Source organism: Oncorhynchus mykiss, chromosome 5 (assembly GCF_013265735.2).
Source record: "Oncorhynchus mykiss isolate Arlee chromosome 5, USDA_OmykA_1.1, whole genome shotgun sequence".
Lineage (NCBI taxonomy): Eukaryota > Metazoa > Chordata > Actinopteri > Salmoniformes > Salmonidae > Oncorhynchus > Oncorhynchus mykiss.
The window spans coordinates 14,313,242-14,334,272 of NC_048569.1; the positions used below are offsets into that span (position 1 = coordinate 14,313,242).

At 42.3% G+C, this 21,031-nt stretch overlaps 1 protein-coding gene across 2 annotated transcripts; it reads right to left on the reverse strand.

Annotated features, from left to right (window-relative positions):
• Positions 1 to 472: 472 nt before the first annotated feature.
• Positions 473 to 20,064, reverse strand: smarcb1b (SWI/SNF related, matrix associated, actin dependent regulator of chromatin, subfamily b, member 1b). 2 transcript variants are annotated; one of them, XM_036976850.1, is made up of 10 exons: positions 19,788 to 20,059; positions 18,973 to 19,084; positions 18,492 to 18,600; positions 17,776 to 17,913; positions 15,089 to 15,216; positions 12,402 to 12,568; positions 8,126 to 8,316; positions 7,001 to 7,012; positions 5,984 to 6,115; positions 473 to 1,192 (listed from the first exon to the last, which is right to left on the reverse strand). In XM_036976850.1, the coding sequence occupies exons 1-10, from the start codon at positions 19,869 to 19,871 to the stop codon at positions 1,153 to 1,155; spliced, it is 1,113 nt and encodes a 370-aa protein (XP_036832745.1). In that variant the 5' UTR covers positions 19,872 to 20,059; the 3' UTR covers positions 473 to 1,152. The 2 variants fall into 2 exon arrangements, with proteins under 2 accessions (XP_036832745.1, XP_036832746.1); XM_036976851.1 differs by lacking the exon at positions 7,001 to 7,012 and having other exon boundaries at positions 19,788 to 20,064.
• Positions 20,065 to 21,031: the final 967 nt, after the last annotated feature.

Here is a 21,031-nt window from a genome sequence, read left to right on the forward strand (position 1 = left end):
ACACAAAGGAACGTCCAAATCTCTGAAACAGCCCTTACAGCTAATTTATCAGTGCCAACACTGCCACCAATGAAAGAAATGGGATCGGTTGCCAAAGGATTGTGGTTTTTCGTTAATCTTTTCAGTTTCATGTGAACGATCTCCAATTGCTGGACCGTATAAAAGATATGCCATCTTGAATTTCAAAGGGACACACTGGAAAATCTTACCCTGAGAACACAATATCTCAAATGTGAAAAGTGTTGGTGTAGAGATTAGTCCCCATTTAAGCTGATTAAACTGAACCAGAGTTAAAAGTATGTTTAACCAAGAAACCATGCAGACTCAGCACTTCGGTATGGGAGATCAGGTCACAAGGAAGAGCTTGAGCGAACTGAAGAGAAACAGAATCGACTCGCTGGCCTTAAAGCCACACAGACTGAAGCAAATCTACTTTAAGTACCTCACAGTGACAATGAATAATAGCCCACTGTTGACGATTGTAGAGCAACAAACTACATCTGTAATGAAGTCTATGGCATTTTATTAAAAAAGGAAACAAAACAAAAACGTTGACTAAAAGTATCAGCACCTTTACAAAAAGAAAGCACAATACATAACTTTACATTATTTGCAAGAGTTGAGTCTGCTCGAGTGTAACATTAGTTTCTATTAAAACGGACAGGTCAGTCAGTCATCTATCTGCATCATCCATCAAGAGGGATACGAGTGCACCAAAGCAGTATTACAGTTTGAGCTCACTTAGATGGTGAGTCCGTAGAAACAACAAAGGCTACATTTCATTCTGATCCATACACTCTACCCATGGCACCTTTCATTTACCACCTCGTCTCATCAGAGATGAGTAGCGGCTTGAACCACTACAGGGGCTTGGATTCGGCAATAGAAATGGATAAGGCTCCTTCAACAAAAGTCCCTGTTCCTGGATCAAATGTAATTCTTGTAATTAATGGAGTTAGGTATGTGACAATGGTCCTGGATCAGTGTCCAGAGGACATGACAGCCAAGCGTAGAGTTAGTTAACATTATGGGGGCTGTAAGAAGGGACCAGTGGAATGTCTATTGTTGAGTTTGTGTGTGTCTCTCAGAGGGCCCATTGGGGTTGACCATTTGTTGACCAGAGGCTCTGTAGTAGCTTACTGCTGCTTCTCTCTACCAGGCAGGGGCAGTGTTGGCAAGTCGCCTCATTCGTCTGAAAGGAAAACACATGGAATAGGTTATTATGTGGTCGATGGCAAATCGGCTGGATGAATAGAGAAGACTCTTAAATGGGGAATCTGATGACGTTGGACAGGGGGCTGTCATACTGCTGACCAGATGACCACCAAAGCCTTAAACACGGGCACCCTCATAGATATCATCCTAACCAACTTCCCCTCTAAATACACCTCTGCTGTCTTCAACCAAGATCTCAGCGATCACTGCCTCATTGCCTGCATCCGTAATGGGTCAGCGGTCAAACGACCTCCTCTCATCACTGTAAAACGCTCCCTGAAACACTTCAGCGAGCAGGCCTTTCTAATCGACCTGGCCGGGGTATCCTGGAAGGATATTGACCTCATCCCGTCAGTAGAGGATGCCTGGATATTTTTTAAAAATGCCTTCCTAACCATCTTAAATAAACATGCCCCATTCAAGAAATTTAGAACCAGGAACAGATATAGCCCTTGGTTCTCCCCAGACCTGACTGCCCTTAATCAACACAAAAACGTCCTATGGCGTTCTGCATTAGCATCGAACAGCCCCCGTGATATGCAGCTGTTCAGGGAAGCTAGAAACCATTATACACAGGCAGTTAGAAAAGCCAAGGCTAGCTTTTTCAAGCAGAAATTTGCTTCTTGCAACACTAACTCAAAAAAGTTCTGGGACACTGTAAAGTCCATGGAGAATAAGAACACCTCCTCCCAGCTGCCCACTGCACTGAAGATAGGAAACACTGTCACCACTGATAAATCCACCATAATTGAAAATTTCAATAAGCATTTTTCTACTGCTGGCCATGCTTTCCACCTGGCTACTCCTACCCCTGTCAACAGCACTGCACCCCCAACAGCAACTCGCCCAAGCCTTCCCCATTTCTCCTTCTCCCAAATCCATTCAGCTGATGTTCTGAAAGAGCTGCAAAATCTGGACCCCTACAAATCAGCCGGGCTAGACAATCTGGACCCTTTCTTTCTAAAATTATCTGCCGAAATTGTTGCCACCCCTATTACTAGCCTGTTCAACCTCTCTTTCGTGTCGTCTGAGATTCCCAAAGATTGGAAAGCAGCTGCGGTCATCCCCCTCTTCAAAGGGGGGGACACTCTTGACCCAAACTGCTACAGACCTATATCTATCCTACCATGCCTTTCTAAGGTCTTCGAAAGCCAAGTCAACAAACAGATTACCGACCATTTTGAATCTCACCATACCTTCTCTGCTATGCAATCTGGTTTCAGAGCTGGTCATGGGTGCACCTCAGCCACGCTCAAGGTCCTAAACGATATCTTAACCGCCATCGATAAGAAACATTACTGTGCAGCCGTATTCATTGATCTGGCCAAGGCTTTCGACTCTGTCAATCACCACATCCTCATCGGCAGACTCAACAGCCTTGGTTTCTCAAATGATTGCCTCGCCTGGTTCACCAACTACTTCTCTGATAGAGTTCAGTGTGTCAAATCTGAGGGTCTGTTGTCCGGACCTCTGGCAGTCTCTATGGGGGTGCCACAGGGTTCAATTCTTGGACCGACTCTCTTCTCTGTATACATCAATGAGGTCGCTCTTGCTGCTGGTGAGTCTCTGATCCACCTCTACGCAGACGACACCATTCTGTATACTTCCGGCCCTTCTTTGGACACTGTGTTAACAACCCTCCAGGCAAGCTTCAATGCCATACAACTCTCCTTCCGTGGCCTCCAACTGCTCTTAAATACAAGTAAAACTAAATGCATGCTCTTCAACCGATCACTACCTGCACCTACCCGCCTGTCCAACATCACTACTCTGGACGGCTCTGACTTAGAATACGTGGACAACTACAAATACTTAGGTGTCTGGTTAGACTGTAAACTCTCCTTCCAGACCCATATCAAACATCTCCAATCCAAAGTTAAATCTAGAATTGGCTTCCTATTTCGCAACAAAGCATCCTTCACTCATGCTGCCAAACATACCCTTGTAAAACTGACCATCCTACCAATCCTCGACTTTGGCGATGTAATTTACAAAATAGCCTCCAATACCCTACTCAACAAACTGGATGCAGTCTATCACAGTGCAATCCGTTTTGTCACCAAAGCCCCATACACTACCCACCATTGCGACCTGTACGCTCTCGTTGGCTGGCCCTCGCTTCATACTCGTCGCCAAACCCACTGGCTCCATGTCATCTACAAGACCCTGCTAGGTAAAGTCCCCCCTTATCTCAGCTCGCTGGTCACCATAGCATCTCCCACCTGTAGCACACGCTCCAGCAGGTATATCTCTCTAGTCACCCGCAAAACCAATTCTTTCTTTGGCCGCCTCTCTTTCCAGTTCTCTGCTGCCAATGACTGGAACGAACTACAAAAATCTCTGAAACTGGAAACTCTTATCTCCCTCACTAGCTTTAAGCACCAACTGTCAGAGCAGCTCACAGATTACTGCACCTGTACATAGCCCACATATAATTTAGCCCTATCAACTACCTCTTTCCCAACTGTATTTAATTTATTTATTTATTTTTGCTCCTTTGCACCCCATTATTTTTATTTCTACTTTGCACATTCTTCCATTGCAAAACTACCATTCCAGTGTTTTACTTGCTATATTGTATTTACCTTGCCACCAAGGCCTTTTTTTGCCTTTACCTCCCTTCTCACCTCATTTGCTCACATTGTATATAGACTTGTTTATACTTTATTATTGACTGTATGTTTGTTTTACTCCATGTGTAACTCTGTGTTGTTGTATCTGTCGAACTGCTTTGCTTTATCTTGGCCAGGTCGCAATTGTAAATGAGAACTTGTTCTCAACTTGCCTACCTGGTTAAATAAAGGTAAAATAAATAAAAAAAAAAAAAGATGCCCCATTACAAATTAGAAACTGACTGGTTTTGCCCAGATCAGTTTTCAAATAGTCTGACTGGTGCAGACCAAAAGCAATGTGTCTGATTTTGAGGCAAAACCATCTCGTGGTCTCTTCCTCAACCTTCCAGTTTACTGGTCTGTCTCTGTAACGTTTGGGCAGCCCACTTTCTTTAATGATTTCTTCCTAGAGGACAGGGTGGGTTCTAATAAGTTCCACTACAATGCTCCTTCGCCCATTAAAAGGAATACTACACACTAAAAACATATTTGAGTGTTTGGTTCATTAATACAGTCCCCCCAAAATGGTGCATGTCAGCAGTCAAGTTTTAAAGTTACAGAACAGTACAGAGCAAAAACTCCTGATGATGCGTGCTCCATCTTGAAAACCTCATTGATGACATACACAATTATTTGGACTAATGAACAAAAAAGGAAACTTGAGCATAGGATTCCTTTAAGCCATTCTATAGCAGTGGACAGAGACGGGGAGAGGGCGCTAGTCATAGAGGAAGGCTCTATGTCAATGTCTTTCTGCGAGTCCTCTCATCTCCTCACCTCCTTCTCAACTGTAGAAGGTCCAAGGTCTCTCCCCTCGAACCTTCTTCTCCAAGGGGTTTTGAGAAGTAAGCAAGTAGAGAGGATGCGAGGAATCGAAAGGAAAGATGAATTGAGAAAGAACCCAGGTTTTGAATGGCAGGCCATCTCTCTCTCTCTCTCTCTCTCTATTAGCTGGCATTCCTGTCAGGTTTTGAATGGCAGGCCATCTCTCTCTCTCTATTAGCTGGCATTCCTGTCAGGTTTTGAATGGCAGGCCATCTCTCTCACTATTAGCTGGCATTCCTGTCAGGTTTTGAATGGCATTCCTGTCAGGTTTTGAATGGCAGGCCATCTCTCTCTCATTATCAGCTGGCATTCCTGTCAGGTTTTGAATGGCAGGCCATCTCTCTCTCATTATCAGCTGGCATTCCTGTCAGGTTTTGAATGGCAGGCCATCTCTCTCTCATTATCAGCTGGCATTCCTGTCAGGTTTTGAATGGCAGGCCATCTCTCTCTCAGCTGGCATTCCTGTCAGGTTTTGAATGGCAGGCCATCTCTCTCTCTCTATTAGCTGGCATTCTTGTCAGGTTTTGAATGGCAGGCCATCTCTCTCTCATTATCAGCTGGCATTCCTGTCAGGTTTTGAATGGCAGGCCATCTCTCTCTCTCTATTAGCTGGCATTCCTGTCAGGTTTTGAATGGCAGGCCATCTCTCTCTCAGCTGGCATTCCTGTCAGGTTTTGAATGGCAGGCCATCTCTCTCTCTCTATTAGCTGGCATTCTTGTCAGGTTTTGAATGGCAGGCCATCTCTCTCTCTCTCTATTAGCTGGCATTCCTGTCAGGTTTTGAATGGCAGGCCATCTCTCTCTCTCTCTATTAGCTGGCATTCCTGTCAGGTTTTGAATGGCAGGCCATCTCTCTCTCTCTCTCTCTCAGCTGGCATTCCTGTCAGGTTTTGAATGGCAGGCCATCTCTCTCTCTCTATTAGCTGGCATTCCTGTCAGGTTTTGAATGGCAGGCCATCTCTCTCTCATTATCAGCTGGCATTCCTGTCAGGTTTTGAATGGCAGGCCATCTCTCTCTCAGCTGGCATTCCTGTCAGGTTTTGAATGGCAGGCCATCTCTCTCTCTCTCTATTAGCTGGCATTCCTGTCAGGTTTTGAATGGCAGGCCATCTCTCTCTCTCTCTATTAGCTGGCATTCCTGTCAGGTTTTGAATGGCAGGCCATCTCTCTCTCTCTATTAGCTGGCATTCCTGTCAGGTTTTGAATGGCAGGCCACCTCTCTCTCTCTATTAGCTGGCATTCCTGTCAGGTTTTGAATGGCAGGCCACCTCTCTCTCTCTATTAGCTGGCATTCCTGTCAGGTTTTGAATGGCAGGCCATCGCTCTATTACCTAGTGTTCCTGTCCTGGTCCCTGATCTTCTTCTCCATCTCTGCGTCTGTCAGGGTCTCCAGCAGGGGGCACCATGTGTCAGCGTCGCCTGTGTTGCGGATGGCGATTTCCACCGTAGGCAGGGGATTCTCACTGCAGGAAATGACATCAGAGCGACAGGAAATCAAAGACAAACGAGGAAGAGAGCGCCCAGGATGGGACATGCTGCAGTCATGGTGTGTTGAAGAAGTGGAAGAGCAAATAAGAGGCATCTTGGGGAGAAAAAAAACAACCTGTTGTCGCTCTTGGGTGGGTTAGTCCCATTTTGATGAGGAATAGACATACAAAAGGGACAAAAATGTGACTTACTGGAACTTATTTCTACCATGTATTTTTTTCACGCCCAAGATGCCATGTAAAAGTAGAAAAGTAAAGCACACTTAACCAAAGCATTGAAACAGTCATAAAGCAGCCATCAATCAAAAGCTGCTCGGACCACTACAGCATTTTACATACCTCTAGTCAAAATGCCTACAAAACATTATTCCACCTGGTAAAAGGGATTCCAAAATAACACATTCAATTCCAATTTGACAAATTAAGAACTAGGACAATAGATAGGAAGGCACCCGTGGAACCGTTTTGTCAGATACTTCCTGGATTTCTGAACCTCTCCCTATGTAGTGACAATAAGCCACACAGTACTTGACTATCCTTTCCATTCTATGTGCGGACTGCAGTTTGTAGACAAACCAACAGTGATAACTACAGTTTTCCCTGACTTGGCAGAAACAGAATACCTCAAACAACTTCATAGGTTTTACTCTTCATAAACAATTCATATAGTTTCCATACTTTGGGGGGGGGGGGGCGTGTCCTGCAAAGTTAAGGAAACAGGCGAGAGAGAGAAAGAGATAAAAAGTGTAAATGTACTCAGCTTCCCAGGGCAGACCGTGTCAAGAGAACGTGGGTGGGTAGTAGAGGGTTAAGCTTGGGGAAGAGGGGGGGGTAGTTCAAGTAATTCAAAAGCATATTGACCTGAAATCAGACCTATAAGGGACAGACAAGTGGGGGGAGAGAGTAGAAAAGAGAATTAATTTGCAATGCAAAACAAAAAAAGCCATGATGATGACGATGTTAGCTAAACTCCACATTTACCATTTACACACAATCAATGGCTTGAAAAGCATTGGCATCAGGGTTGGGCTCAAAACCGAAACCAATCGAAGGTAAATCGTTTACTAATACCAATACAAAAATCTGCCATTTCTCAATTTGTTAAATGTGCTTTTTCCAGTTCATTTCATGAAATCACCATTAGTGAAATGGAATTGAGCCCAACACTGATTGATAAGCAGGTCCCAAATGATCCAAAAGTCCCAAATGAACTGAGCCAAGCTGATGGGATGAGACAAACCATGCAAGGCAGAGTGGGGGAGGAACACATACACAAACAAAGGGGCTGTATGTCTGTCACTGGCAGGGGGAAAACCTATACAACGTTAGGATATTTCAATTTGTAAAACGAATGCCATTACACGCTAAAAGGAACTGTTTCAGGGTTCAAATGGCTGAAGAGTACTACTTGAACAGATGAGGGGGTAGCAAGGTTTTTGTTTTGGTGGGAAAACACATGGTACTCATGCTTGTAAATAATGGATGTGTGTGTGTTTGTGTACTCAGTGATGTAAACAGGACGCAGGCAGTCTGTGTTTGAAATCTAAATCCACTTTGTGAGTCACAGGTAAGCAGCCAACTGTTAAACCCTCCACACACAAACACCTTAAACTGACCCCAGTCCATGTCACTGTGAGATACAGTTAATCTTAAAAGAGCACAGAACATAGTAACATGAGGTGAACTAAATGCGTTCTGGCCTTATCCAGCAACGCTCCATGATGCAGGCGACCACACATCTTGAGTATTTAAGACGTATTCTACAGGATCTACAGAATGAGACTCTGGAAAATGCTGTGTTTAGGCTGAAAAATGTGTGTGGGTATTGCGACAAAGACACTGCAATCAGAATGTGGACAGGCATTTCTACCACTTCAACTTTCAATTCCATCAGTACTCCAGGCAACGCATAGGACATTAATATGTCTGAACGAGCATGAGTGTGTGAAGGTTCTGGTCTGGGAGGGTGTCCTGTGTGTGTGTTACCTGAAGGCGTACGTCCTCTGGTGCCAGCTGAGCTGGCCACGGATGCTGTAGGCGATGGTGGTGACAAACTCTCCTCCCAGGCCCAGCTCGGAGCACAGCTTGAGGGCAAACGTCTCCGGAGAGTTCTCCCTCTCCGACATGTCCCACTCAAACTGGTCCACCAAGGAGATGTTCCCCACGTGGATATTCAGCTGAGGCACACACACACACACACACACTTTAAGAGACACAGTATGTATCCGAGTGATGTGCCGCCAGTTCGAGACCCCTCTTTGTCACGTGGGCCAGATGCAGACACTGGAAATTACTATTGAGATAGTCTTTGACCTTTGCAGCAGTGAAGTGTGTGTGTGTCCCTATAAAATCCACGTTGCGGAAAACGCGGACAGAGTCAAGGAAATTCAGACATTAAACCGGAACATTCAAAAATGTTTTTAACTAAAAATAGTCAACTTAGAAAAGTCATTAAATTTGCCAAAGTTAATCATAAGACATGAACAAAATGAATAAGTTTTTTGTATTTTCCTGTAACTTTCTGAAAAGGCGCAGGAATGCCCATCTGTGTGTGTTTTGTGGTGCTTGTATGTCTGATTATCACCCTGTGCAGCCGTTAGCGATAATGCTAACCGTCTGCTGGTAGATGGAAAGGCTTTCCCAAAAACCTTGACAATCATTATTTTCACTACAAAGCAGCCTATGCCTACCTTGCAGAATGATTAGAGCCCGACGGGTAAATCGATTAACGGCCGATATTAGCCTTTCGCATAAATATTTGTATCGGCCTTTATTCCACAGATAAAAGCGTTGATATTATATACATAGGATAAACAAAAACCTATACGTCTGCTCATTTGTGTTAAACATTTTTATATTTCAATGGTTGCCTGAAGAGGGCGCTCAACAAGCTGCTCATTGAACATTCAGTCCTAGGTCACAACGTGAAAGAGAGTAGTCATGGTGGTTTGACGGTGAGTAGCATGCCACAGCCAGCTTATTTGAATAAGTAAATAATCAAAAGTACACATCAAGCAAGCAGCCCTGTCCTCATCATATTTGCTTAGTTATAGGTCCTGAACAGTTATTCTGAAAAGTTATTTCTCTCTCATGGCTACCAGGAAGTTTGAAAAGAGGCTGAGTGGGCGGGGAGCTTATTTTGACAGAAATTAATGCCTTGACCGACAGCTCTTTGAAGCGCCTACAGTGCATTTGGAAAGTATTCAGATGCCTTGAATTTTTACGTTACAGCCTTGTTCTAAAATGGATTAAATATATTTTTTCCCTCAATCTACACACAATAATGACAAAGCAAAAACATTTTTGAAATTTTTTTTTTAGAAACGTATGCATTCATGATTTGGAAAGGTACACACCCGTCTATATAAAAAGGTACCACCGTTGACAGTGCATGTCAGAGCAAAAAACAACCCGAGGTCAAAGGAATTGTCTGTAGATTTCCGAGACAGGATCGTGACGAGGCACAGATCTGGGGATGGGTACCAAAAAATGTCTGCAGCTTTGATGGTCCCCAAGAACACAGTGGCCTCCATCATTCTTAAATGGAATAAGTTTGGAACCACCAAGACTCTTCCTAGAGCTGGCTGCCCGGCCAAACTGAGCAATCGGGGGGGGGCCTTGGTCAAGAAGGTGACCAAGAACACGATGGTGACTGACATAGTCCCTCTGTGGAGGAACTACCTAGCCAGCAAGGTAGGTAGCTTAGCTAGCAACCTGTGCGTCTTTTTATTTTACCTTTATTTAACTAGGTAGGCTAGTTGAGAACAAGTTCTCATTTACAACTGCGACCTGGCCAAGATAAAGCACAGCAGTTCGACACATACAACAACACAGAGTTACACATGGAATAAACAAACAGTCAATAATACAGTAGACAAAAATAAAATAAAAGTCTATATACAGTGAGTGCAATTGAGGTAAGATTAGGGAGGTATAAGGCAATAAATAGGCCATGGTGGCAAAGTAATTACAATATAACAATTAAACACTGGAATGGTAGATGTGCAAGTAGAGATACTGGGGTGCCAAGGAGCAAGATAAATAAATAAATACAGTATGAGGAAGTTGGAACGGCTATTTACAGATGCAATGATATGTGTGCTGCTCAGACTGCAGGTGCTTAAAGCTAGTGAGGGAGATATGAGTCTCCAGCTTCAGTGATTCTTGCAGTTCGTTCCAGTCATTAGCAGCAGAGAACAGGAAAGAAAGGAGGCCAAAGGAGGAATTGGCTTTGGGGGTGACCAATGAGATATAACTGCTGGAGCACGTGCTACAGGTGGATGCTGCTATGGTGACCAGTGAGCTGAGAATGCTATCAGAGAAGTAGTTGGTGAACCAGGCGTGGCAATCATTTGAGAAACCAAGGCTGTTTAGTCTGCAAATAAGAATGTGGTGACTGACAGAGTCGAAAGCCTTGGCCAGGTTGATAAATACAGCTGCACCGTAATGTCTCTTATCGATGGCGTTTATGATATCGTTTAGGACCTTGAGCGTGGCTGAGGTGTACCCATGACCAGCTCTGAAACCAGACTGCATAGCGGAGAAGGTACGGTGGGATTCGAAATGGTTGCTATGTGCTATCTCCCTTATGTGCTAACACTGGACTGGCGCCAAAGTGAACAATTATCCTTGATACAAAAAGAACACTGTTCGCTGTACTGCAGCGCCAGCTGTGCCACCAGGGACTCTGGGTTCGCGCCCAGGCTCTGTCGCAACCGGGAGGTCCGTGGGGCGACGCATAATTGGCCCAGCATCGTCCGGGTTAGGGAGGGCTTGGCCGGTAGGGATATCCTTGACTCATCGCGCACCAGCAACTCCTGTGGCGGGCCGGGCGCAGTGCACGGTAACCAAGGTCGCCAGATGCACGGTGTTTCCTCCGACACATTGGTGCGGCTGGCTTCCGGGTTGGATGCGCGCTGTGTTAAGAAGCAGTGCGGCTTGGTTGGGTTGTATATTGGAGGACGCATGACTTTCAACCTTCGTCTCTCCTGAGCCCGTACGGGAGTTGTAGCTATGAGACAAGATAGTAGCTACTAAACAATTGGATACCACGAAATTGGGGAGAAAAAGGGGTAAAATTAAAAAAAGAACACTGTTACTGTCAGGGCCTATTACGTTAGCTGGCGGGATTATTTAGTTAGTTTTCACAAATACGCAAAAAGCAAGACAGTTGGTGCAGAGCTATCATTCAGGCTATGTGCTTGCATTCATGATTAGATAAGTTGCTAACATTAGTGAGCTAGCTAAATTAGAATGTGTGCGTAAAACCAGTACGGCAAGCATTTGCCTGCATAAACGTTTTCAGTCATCGGTGCATGACATTTGCAGTTTAACTCTATAGCCAATTCCTTTTGTATTGAATTACGGTGTAATGTACATTTGGTTTCTGTAAGGAAACACTGTCGTAATGAACAGCTAGCTTGCGTTTGATCTAACATACTCTCACTGCTAGGTTGCCATAAAGTGTGTTACTTTTGACCTTTGTAAACACTAGTAAATCTACTCAAGACACCTAGTTACGAACGGCATGTTACTGCATTTCAAATGTACATTTATTCATCCAGCCACCCCTTGTGGTGGTTTAGCACAAACACTTCTGCATACTTCTTATCCACTGCCATAGATGCACATCTTTTAAGTTGTACCTAAGGTAAACTAAACATGTTTAACTATCGTATTTAGAGGTGAATATCCTGTAAACCACAAATAAAATATTCTTAAATCATTTGTAATTTAGTTAAGAAATCAGAGTCTGTTAATCCTTTGGAGCACAATGTGTAAAAAATGTTTTATGCTTTTCTCCACCTCTTTCATAAAAAATAAAATACTTTTTTTTAAATGGCAGATAGTCACTAATTGTGACTTGCTTCCCTAAAATCAGTATCAGCTTCACTAAAAACGGTTAAAAAATTAAATAATTAAAAATCACATCTTTCAGGCTCGAAGAGTGATATCATGATTATTTGAATAAATCCAGTGCAGATTTGTTTTCCTAAACTCTGCAATTTACATGAACGCTACAGAAACAAAGGTCTCTGGCTGGTGGCACTGGCATTAAAGGGTAACTACACCCAAAATGTAATCTATATCATATTTTACCTAGACATCAAAAGTGGTCTCGTGAAGTGGTTTAAGCATTGTTGTGGACTAAAACAAACCTGTGTGATTTTGAGAGTGAAAATCTGAAAAAAACTAAACGGAATCAGGCAAAAAAATATACAACTGATTTTATAAAGTCCCTAGTGTGTGTGTGTGTACCCACCTTGATGATGACCCTCTGGTCGGTCTGCTCGTCCAGGATGCTGTCTGTGGGGTAGGACTCTATCTGCTGGCGGATGGCTGAGGCAATGGCCGGGACGAAGGCCAGTGGGTTCAGGTCCAGGTCGTCACACAGGATCTCTGCAAACATCTCCGGGGTCATCAGCTTCTCTGGAGGAGCGGGAGAGGATGGTGGAAGAGTGAAGGGTTGAGTCTCAATAGGCTAAAGAGGCTTCCTCATCTACTTTCCTACATTTGGAGAGTTCAGGGGTGAATCTCAATACTCTATGAAAAGGCTTTCTGTGTGTATGTTCATGCATCTTCAGATCAGTGTACATAAAACAAAGGGTTCACAAGGATAGGAAGGAAGCCCCAGCTTTAATATTTCAGCTTCCATCAATGTAATTGTCTCAACGTCAACAGTGAAGAGGAGACTCCGGGATGCTGGTGTTCTAGGCAGAGTTCCTCTGTCCAGTGTCTGTGTTCTTTTGCCCATCCTAATCTTTTTATTGGCCAGTCCGAGTTCTGGCTTTTTTTTTTTTGCAACTCTGCATAGAAGGCCAGCATCCCAGAGTCGCCTCTTCACTGTTGACGTTGAGACTGGTGTTTGCGGGTACTATTTAATGAAGCTGCCAGTTGAGGACTTGTGAGGCATATGTTTCTCAAATTAGACACTAATATACTTGTCCTCTTGCTTCTTTAAAATCAGCACAACCATTTTAGCTGTGCTAAGATAATTGCAAAAGGGTTTTCTAATGATCAATTAGCCTTTTAAAATTATCAACTTGGATTAGCTAACACAAAGTGCCATTGGAACACAGGAGTGACGGTTGCTGATAATGGGCCTCTGTACGCCTATGCAGATATTCCATAAAAAATCTGCCGTTTCCAGCTACAATAGTCATTTACAACATTAACAATGTCTACACTGTATTTCTGATCAATTTGATGTTATTTTAAATGGATAAAATGTACTTTTCTTTCAAAAACAAGGACATTTCTAAGTGTAAACTCTCCTTCCAGACTCATACCAAACATCTCCAATCCAAAATCAAATCTAGAATCGGTTTCTATTTCGCAACAAAGCCTCCTTCACTCACGCCACCAAACTTACCCTCGTAAAACTGACTATCCTACCGATCCTCGACTTTGGCAATGTCATCTACAAAATAGCTTCCAATACTCTACTCAGCAAATTGGATGCAGTCATCACAGTGCCATCCGTTTTGTTACCAAAGCGCCTTATACCACCCACCACTGCGACCTGTATGCTCTAGTCGGCTGGCCCTCGCTACATATTCGTCGCCAGACCCACTGGCTCCAGGTCATCTACAAGTCTATGCTAGGTAAAGCTCCGCCTTAACTCAGCACACTGGTCACGATAACAACACCCACCCGTAGCACGTGCTCCAGCAGGTATATCTCACTGGTCATCCCCAAAGCCAACACCTACCTCCTTTGGCCGCCTTTCCTTCCAGTTCTCTGCTGCCAGTGACTGGAACAAATTGCAAAAATTGCAGAAGCTGGAGACTTACATTTCCCTCACTAACTTTAAACATCAGCTATCTGAGCAGCTAACCGATCGCTGTACATAGTCCATCTGTAAATAGCCCACCCAATCAACCTACCTCATCCCCATATTGTTTTTTATTTACTTTGCTGCTCTTTTGTACACCAGTATCACTACGTACACACCATCATCATCATCTGCTCATCTATCACTCCAGTGTTAATCTGGTGAATTGTAATTACTTTGCTACTATGGCCTATTTATTGCCATACCTCCTCATTCCATTTGCAAACTGTATATAGAGACTCTTTTCTATTGTGTTGACTGTATGCTTGTTTATTCCATCTCTCTCGCAACCCCTGCTCACAGACGTACATTGGTTCTGGGATACACAACCGTTTCCTTTCTTACTCACTTAATGCCACACTTTTCCCAAACACAAAAACACACCTTTCATCACAATACATCCACACATACTGTGCCTTATGTCTCTTGTTTGTTATGCTTATCTCTACCATGTTGAGTACTTGTGTTCAAATTCGTTATATTTTGCTATTTATCCTTTCTTCTAATAGCATCTTATTCATTTTTAAAATATAAAGTTCAATAATTATTTTACTACATTCCCTATCTTGAATGGTAGTGTAGTTGTAGTTTATTTAACAATTACTTAATTGTAATTGCTTTTCTATCAATTTTTTTATTTATTACAATCCCTACCATGGCTAGTATTTGGTGTTCCATTATTCGACTCTATGAGAACGTTGTAATTTTTTGAATAGCCATGGGGTAGTCTTTGTGTCTCGGAACATTTGGTTGTCAATAAATTGTATATTGACTACGAGAGCTACATGCTTCCCTTTTAATCTATTCTCAGGAACTTCTTCTCTTTCTTGAATACCAGTACGTACTAGATTCTCTCATAGATCTAGTCTGTAAGTCAAGTAACGCTTCCCTCAGAAAGATTTTCCTTTTTAAGTTCATTAACGTCCGTTTCTCCCACTTCTATCGTAAGCCACTAGATTAATGAGATGCATTCAGTGTGGCTCTCTTTTGAGGCCGGTTCTGTTACAGGCAACGATTCTACAGCCTTTTAGGTTGTTTTCAGAATAACACCCTTAACTAGACTTTGTTGCTCTAAAGCAGTCTTTATTCCCGGCGGATGGAGAGTGGCGCAGTACCATTCATGTTCCAGGTGAACGCATCTCTGAGCTTCTGCCCATCAATCTCCATGTCCAGACGGATGGGAACCAGCACCTCGGCCTGAGACGCGTTCTCGTGGATCACCGCCGGGTCGTGGTCGTCAAAGCTTTGCAGAGGGAAGAAGACAAGGTGTTAGATTAAACTACAATCTACAAAACGTTAGTACGGCATTTCTTGGCATTCCACAGTCATTGGAGACCTCATTAAAGACATTTATCGTGAATAGCAGGCTCTAAAATCTACTGCTAATTTAGCTTTTACTCACTTCCAGCAGGTCATTGCTAGCAAAAGATTAATCCAATCAGCGTCATTGTACACCGGTGGCCATATTTGATACACCATTGGGAATGATGAATTGATGCTTATCATATGGGAATTCTTTGTCTCTCTGTCAGCATTCTACTAGCCTGGTGGTCTAGTCTGTTTGTACATTAGCCAACTTCTTTCTGTGTTTGTTCATTTGTCATGCTAACCATATGTATGGCTTGACAACAATAGAAGAGTTGGCTCCACACAAAGAATTGGCCAGGGTAGTAGTCTACGCATTCTAGTAAAGTCTTTAAAGTTCTGTGTTGGACCCCAGGAATATTAGCAGACTTCATCTAATGTGGACCCTAATAAAATGATCAATTATAAACTGGGTGGTTCAAGCCCTGAATTCTGTTTGGTTGACAGCCGTGGTATATCAGACCGTATACCACAGGTATGACAAAACATGTATTTTTACTGCTCTAATTACGTTGGTAACCAGATTATAATAGTAATAAGGCACGTCAGAGGTTTGTGGTATATGGCCAATATACTCCGGCTAAGGGTTGTATCCAGGCACTCCGCTTTGCATCATGCGTAAGAACAGCCCTTAGCCATGGTATATTGGTCATATACACCCTCGTGTCTTATTGCTTAATTCAACAATGGAAAATTTGATTGTCCTGCCCAATTGGGTAGACTGTGAAAGATTCAGGGATCTGTCTGCTCTACTGATTTGTAGACTGTATTTCCCAGACTAGATGTCCATCAACACTAACATTCAGAGTGCAGCATGCACAACATGCACTGTTCAACAGATCACATCTGTGCCAGAGAAAGGAGAGATGTTCACTAGAGAAGCCACAAGATGGGTCTCACCAAAACCACAGCAAAAGGAGCAATGCTTTGAGCCAGACATGCTTACATTGTTTTCAAGGTCTTGAAAAAAAAAAGATGTGAATTCTAGCATTGTATAGGCCTTTTGGAGACTGTGTCAACTGTTGACAACCTATCTGGGAAAGTGATACTAGGTCTACATTCTTTTAAAAAGGATTCAAAACCCACAGAAGTGGTAGACCTCCGAAGTAAACAAGTGTTGTTTATTATCCCACCCGGTTGCCTTAGCAACTTAGGCTATACAAGGTGAAAAGAATAAATCACTGTTTATTCACCCAGTTTGCATCACTCTTTGTTTGTTCAAATAATTTTGTTATTTAGGCCTACATTTCACAAGTTAAGGGTGTCCTATTACAAAACGAACTTTTCTACCATCAGATAAACAAGAGCCTAACATAATTGAGTATGTACTTCCCTATTTATTATCTAAACCGTAGTTACAAATGCAAACAGCAACTAAACAAAGATGGCTGCCTTGAAATTCGGACATGAAAACAAGAACTACGGCCAGAGACCCTGCCTGTTGAAAACATGGCAACGGCACTTAAAAGCCTCCATCTTTCAAGGTCAGCAAAAAGTGCCCCTGTATAAACAGATGTGTTTTGATAAGTTCCAGTCACACAATGAAATGCTTGTGTGATCTAGACAAGTGGGCTGTGGGACATGGGAGAGAGGGAGGGATGTTTTCATAGACGGTCATGTCAGGACAGGAGATAGCGGTTGCTTTCTGGAAAACCATCGGAAAAGCAGCTGATGATGAACGAGCAACTCTACGGAATGTAAAAACCAGAGGAGTCCCAGTGACCCTGGATGACCTCTGTCTCAGACTGCATCTCCTGAACCCCAAATAGCTTGAGAGCAGGAGGTTGATAGAGTGCGACTGAACCATCCCTTACATTTTCCCACACTCTGATGGTTCCCCATAATGACTATGGCTATGCAGTCATCCATTCACTGATGAGAGCCGTTGAGCAAGCAGATCTGAGATTCATCATCTCGTGTGGACATATCGGGACTTTTCTGAAGGCTTATTTTCACAAGGGAAATGTAGAAATGACCTTGCAGTGGTCAATGAGAAAAAGAGTAGAAAGACAGTTCCAAGTGTCAGAGCCTAACCTGGCCTGAAATGCAGCAATGTTTCTCAATTTGGAAGACAAGATGCATTAAGACTATAAAACAACTTTTTGATCTAACTATTTTTTTAACACATCAAAAACTAACTAAAAATAAGAAATGGACACATCTTAAAATGATGTTACATAATTATGAACACAAATTTATTGATGTGAAAGTTGGACTGTATTTTTTTTTACATATATATATATATATATATATATATATATATATATATATATATATATATATATATATATATAATTTTAAAATGTGAAAAACAAAGATTATAAAAAATAAAGGGCACGCCTATATAAATGGCACACAAGCAATCAAAGTTTATTTGTGGCTGTATTTATATGAATACATCCACAAACACTGGCCAATGTGGGTGGGCTTTCCTCACCACAGGGGGAAGGTCCTCTTCTTGTCGCGGCCCATGCGGTTGCGGTTGATGGTGGTGGAGCAGGGAACAGCGTCCAGGTGGTGGGAGCTGTTGGGCAGTGTGGGGACCCACTGGCTGTTCCTCTTCCCCTTCTGCTCCCTGAGATGGACAGAGAAGTAGGGACTTTTGAAAATACAATACTGTGACCAATGAAACCCATTTTGGTTTGTTCACACGCCAAGGTGCCTGTAGGTAGCTTGAAAAGGCACATTTTGCATACATACTCCCAAAATTTGGTAGCCAATATTGTCATGCACTAAATGTTTTGCAGGACTCTTATGCAATAGGGGTGGCAGGTAGCCTAGTGGTTAGAGCTTTGGGCCAGTAGGTTTCTAGATCATATCCCAAAGCTGACAAGGTAAAAATCTGTTATTCTGCCCCTGAACAAGGCAGTTAACCCACTGTACCTTGGCCATCATTGTAAATAAGAAGTTGTTCTTAACTGACTTGCCTAGTTAAATAATGGTTAAATAAATACAAAAAAAATCCTCCCATCCAGCTCAGTTGGTAGAGCATGGTGCTTGCAACACCAGGGTTGTGGATTCTATTCCAACAGGGGACCAGTATGAAAGGTATGAAAATGTATCCACTCACTAGTGTAAGTTGCTCTGGATAAGAGTGTCTGCTAAATGACTAAAATGTAAAATATGTAAATGCAGATAACAAGGAGGCATCACCTGAGGTAGGCCGGTGGTTCTGTGCTGATGGAAACAGCTTTGTACTTCTCATCGTTCCCCTCGAAAATCTCTTCACATTCGGAGGCCTTCAGCAGAGTCACACTTGTGGCTAAAAGTTATGTAACCATGTGTTGTGTTAATACTTTTTGCACCAACTCACTTTACCCCTACCGAGAAGTACATAGCAACATCAATTACCTACTACCCCTGGACATCGACTCGGTACTGGTACTCCCTGTATATAGCCATGTTATTTTTTACTCTTTATTGTTATTTACCGTGTAATTACTCATCGTGTCATTATTTCTAAAAAAAAAAAATAATCTTTAACTCTGCATTGTTATATATAAAAAAATATACAAATAAGTGAGCAGTTAGTCTACACCTGTTTGTGAAACGTGGCAAAAAGATTATGCTAACGTTACTTGCTCTGTGCGAATGACAATAAAATAGCTATTTCTGACAAGAGCGTATCACTCACCGTGCGATGATGCTACAATTTTCTTCCTCTCCTCTACTGAGGCTAACCTCCTCGAGAGTGATGGGTACCTTTTATACAGGGAGCCCCTGAACATACGCAGGTAGTTTCCAACCTGAGAGCAAGGAAGAGAGTCAGCTATGCTGTACTTACTAGTAGAGTATAGGGCCCCAGACAGTCCAGAAACAATTCGAAGCCCTTACACGTCATGTAGCCAAGTAGTGACTGAGCACATAGCTAGTTAGCCGACGAAACTCAACGATTTACGATTGTACATCGTGGAGTTGAGTAGGCTTGTTAGTTGCTATGTATACAGTTGTCTACTTTAGTTAGCTAGATCTTGTTTCTGCCTATGATTCATATCTCCAATAGTGTTTGACTATAATATGGGCAGAGAGTAGCTGTTTGGAGTTTTTAAATGAACAATGTTGGGAGAGAACCACCCAGCGCACAACTCCAGACGGTCACAACAATACCTAACGTTAGCTTGATAGAAAGGAGTTAGTCGATTGAATGGGTCAATGGTGCGATCAGTTGATTTTGTGCTTTCTACTACAATACACAGCATTCTCATAGGCTACACTGTAACTGCATGCAATATTGACCGTGGTAGTGAACTAACGTTAGCTAGCTAGACATAGTTAATTATGCAAAGCGAGATGTTAGCTAGTTTGTGCTCTGGCTAGCTAGCTGCTAACGTTAGCTTTCAGAACAGACACAACAATGCAATGGCACAGGCTGATGATGGCCAAAATGCTGGCTGCCAGTACGCTGTGTTGTCAGCTAAATATTCCCGTTATCATACAGCTCATACATACCTCTGATCCAACCATATAAAAGTCTCCATCTTGCTCTAACTGAAATTTAATCGGTTTCTGCCCAAAGGTTTTGCTTAACGCCATTTTTACAGTAGCTAGCTAGTAACAAAGCTCCACAGCGCATGCTCAAACTGTCGTGTTTAAAAGTGTCAGTTCGGCGCCAATATGCGATGTCTTGTGAAGACAAGATAAAACATATAAAAACTGTATTTCTACGGTCTATAACCTGGCATTTGACCGGTGATAAAATGTTTGCCAAACATTCTTTTATAATAAATGTATCTACCACCTTTGTGGAGAGTTGGTGGTCTAATGAAACTTGTGCATCTGTGACTGATTCTTTGTAGTGTCAGCTGTCTTTGGGTGATTGTCAATTTCGGACAGTAGACTAGCCTTCTTCCTCCAATAATAATAATAACGTATTTGAATAAATGTTCCTCATATTTACCCCTCATAAACTACACCTGAACAAAATGATCATCAATCTAATGTGTAAAAGCACAGATCATGCCTTTATAAGGTAATTTACATTGTAATATTATGGTCTGCTGTAAAAATGTTTTTTTTTTAAAAGAAACTGTAACCCGTTACATTACCATCAGAAATATTGTAATCAGATTACAGATACTTTTGAAAAACTAGATGATTACTTCGAGGATGACATTTAAATTCGGAAAGGATATTTGCGAGAAAAAAATATATTTTACACTTTCCTGTTTTCTCAATGACATTCAAATCAGCATTGAAAAAATAAGCAAATTTAAGTTTGTTCCACCTGAGCAGTGGTACAAAATGTACCCAATTTTCATACTTGAGTAAAAGTAAAGATACCTTTAAAAAAAAGTCACCCGGTAAAATATGACTTGAATAAAAGTCTTAAAGTAGTTGGTTTTAAATGTACTCAAGTATCAAAAGTATAAATGATTTCAATTGTCTTATATTAAGCAAACCAGACAACACGACTTTCAACACTTAGACACAATTTACGAACGAAGCATTTGTGTTTAGTGAGTCTGCCAGATCAGAGGCAGTAGAAGAGCGTGAACAATTATCCTGTCCTGCTTAACATTCTAAATGTAACGAGTACTTTTGGGTGTCAGGGAAAATGTAAGGAGTAAAAAGTACATTATTTTCTTTAGGAATGTAGCGAAGTAAAAGTAAAGGTTGTCAAAAATATAAAGATTAAAGTAAAGTAGAGATACACCAAACAAATGACTTTAGTAGTACTTATTAAGAGTATTTTT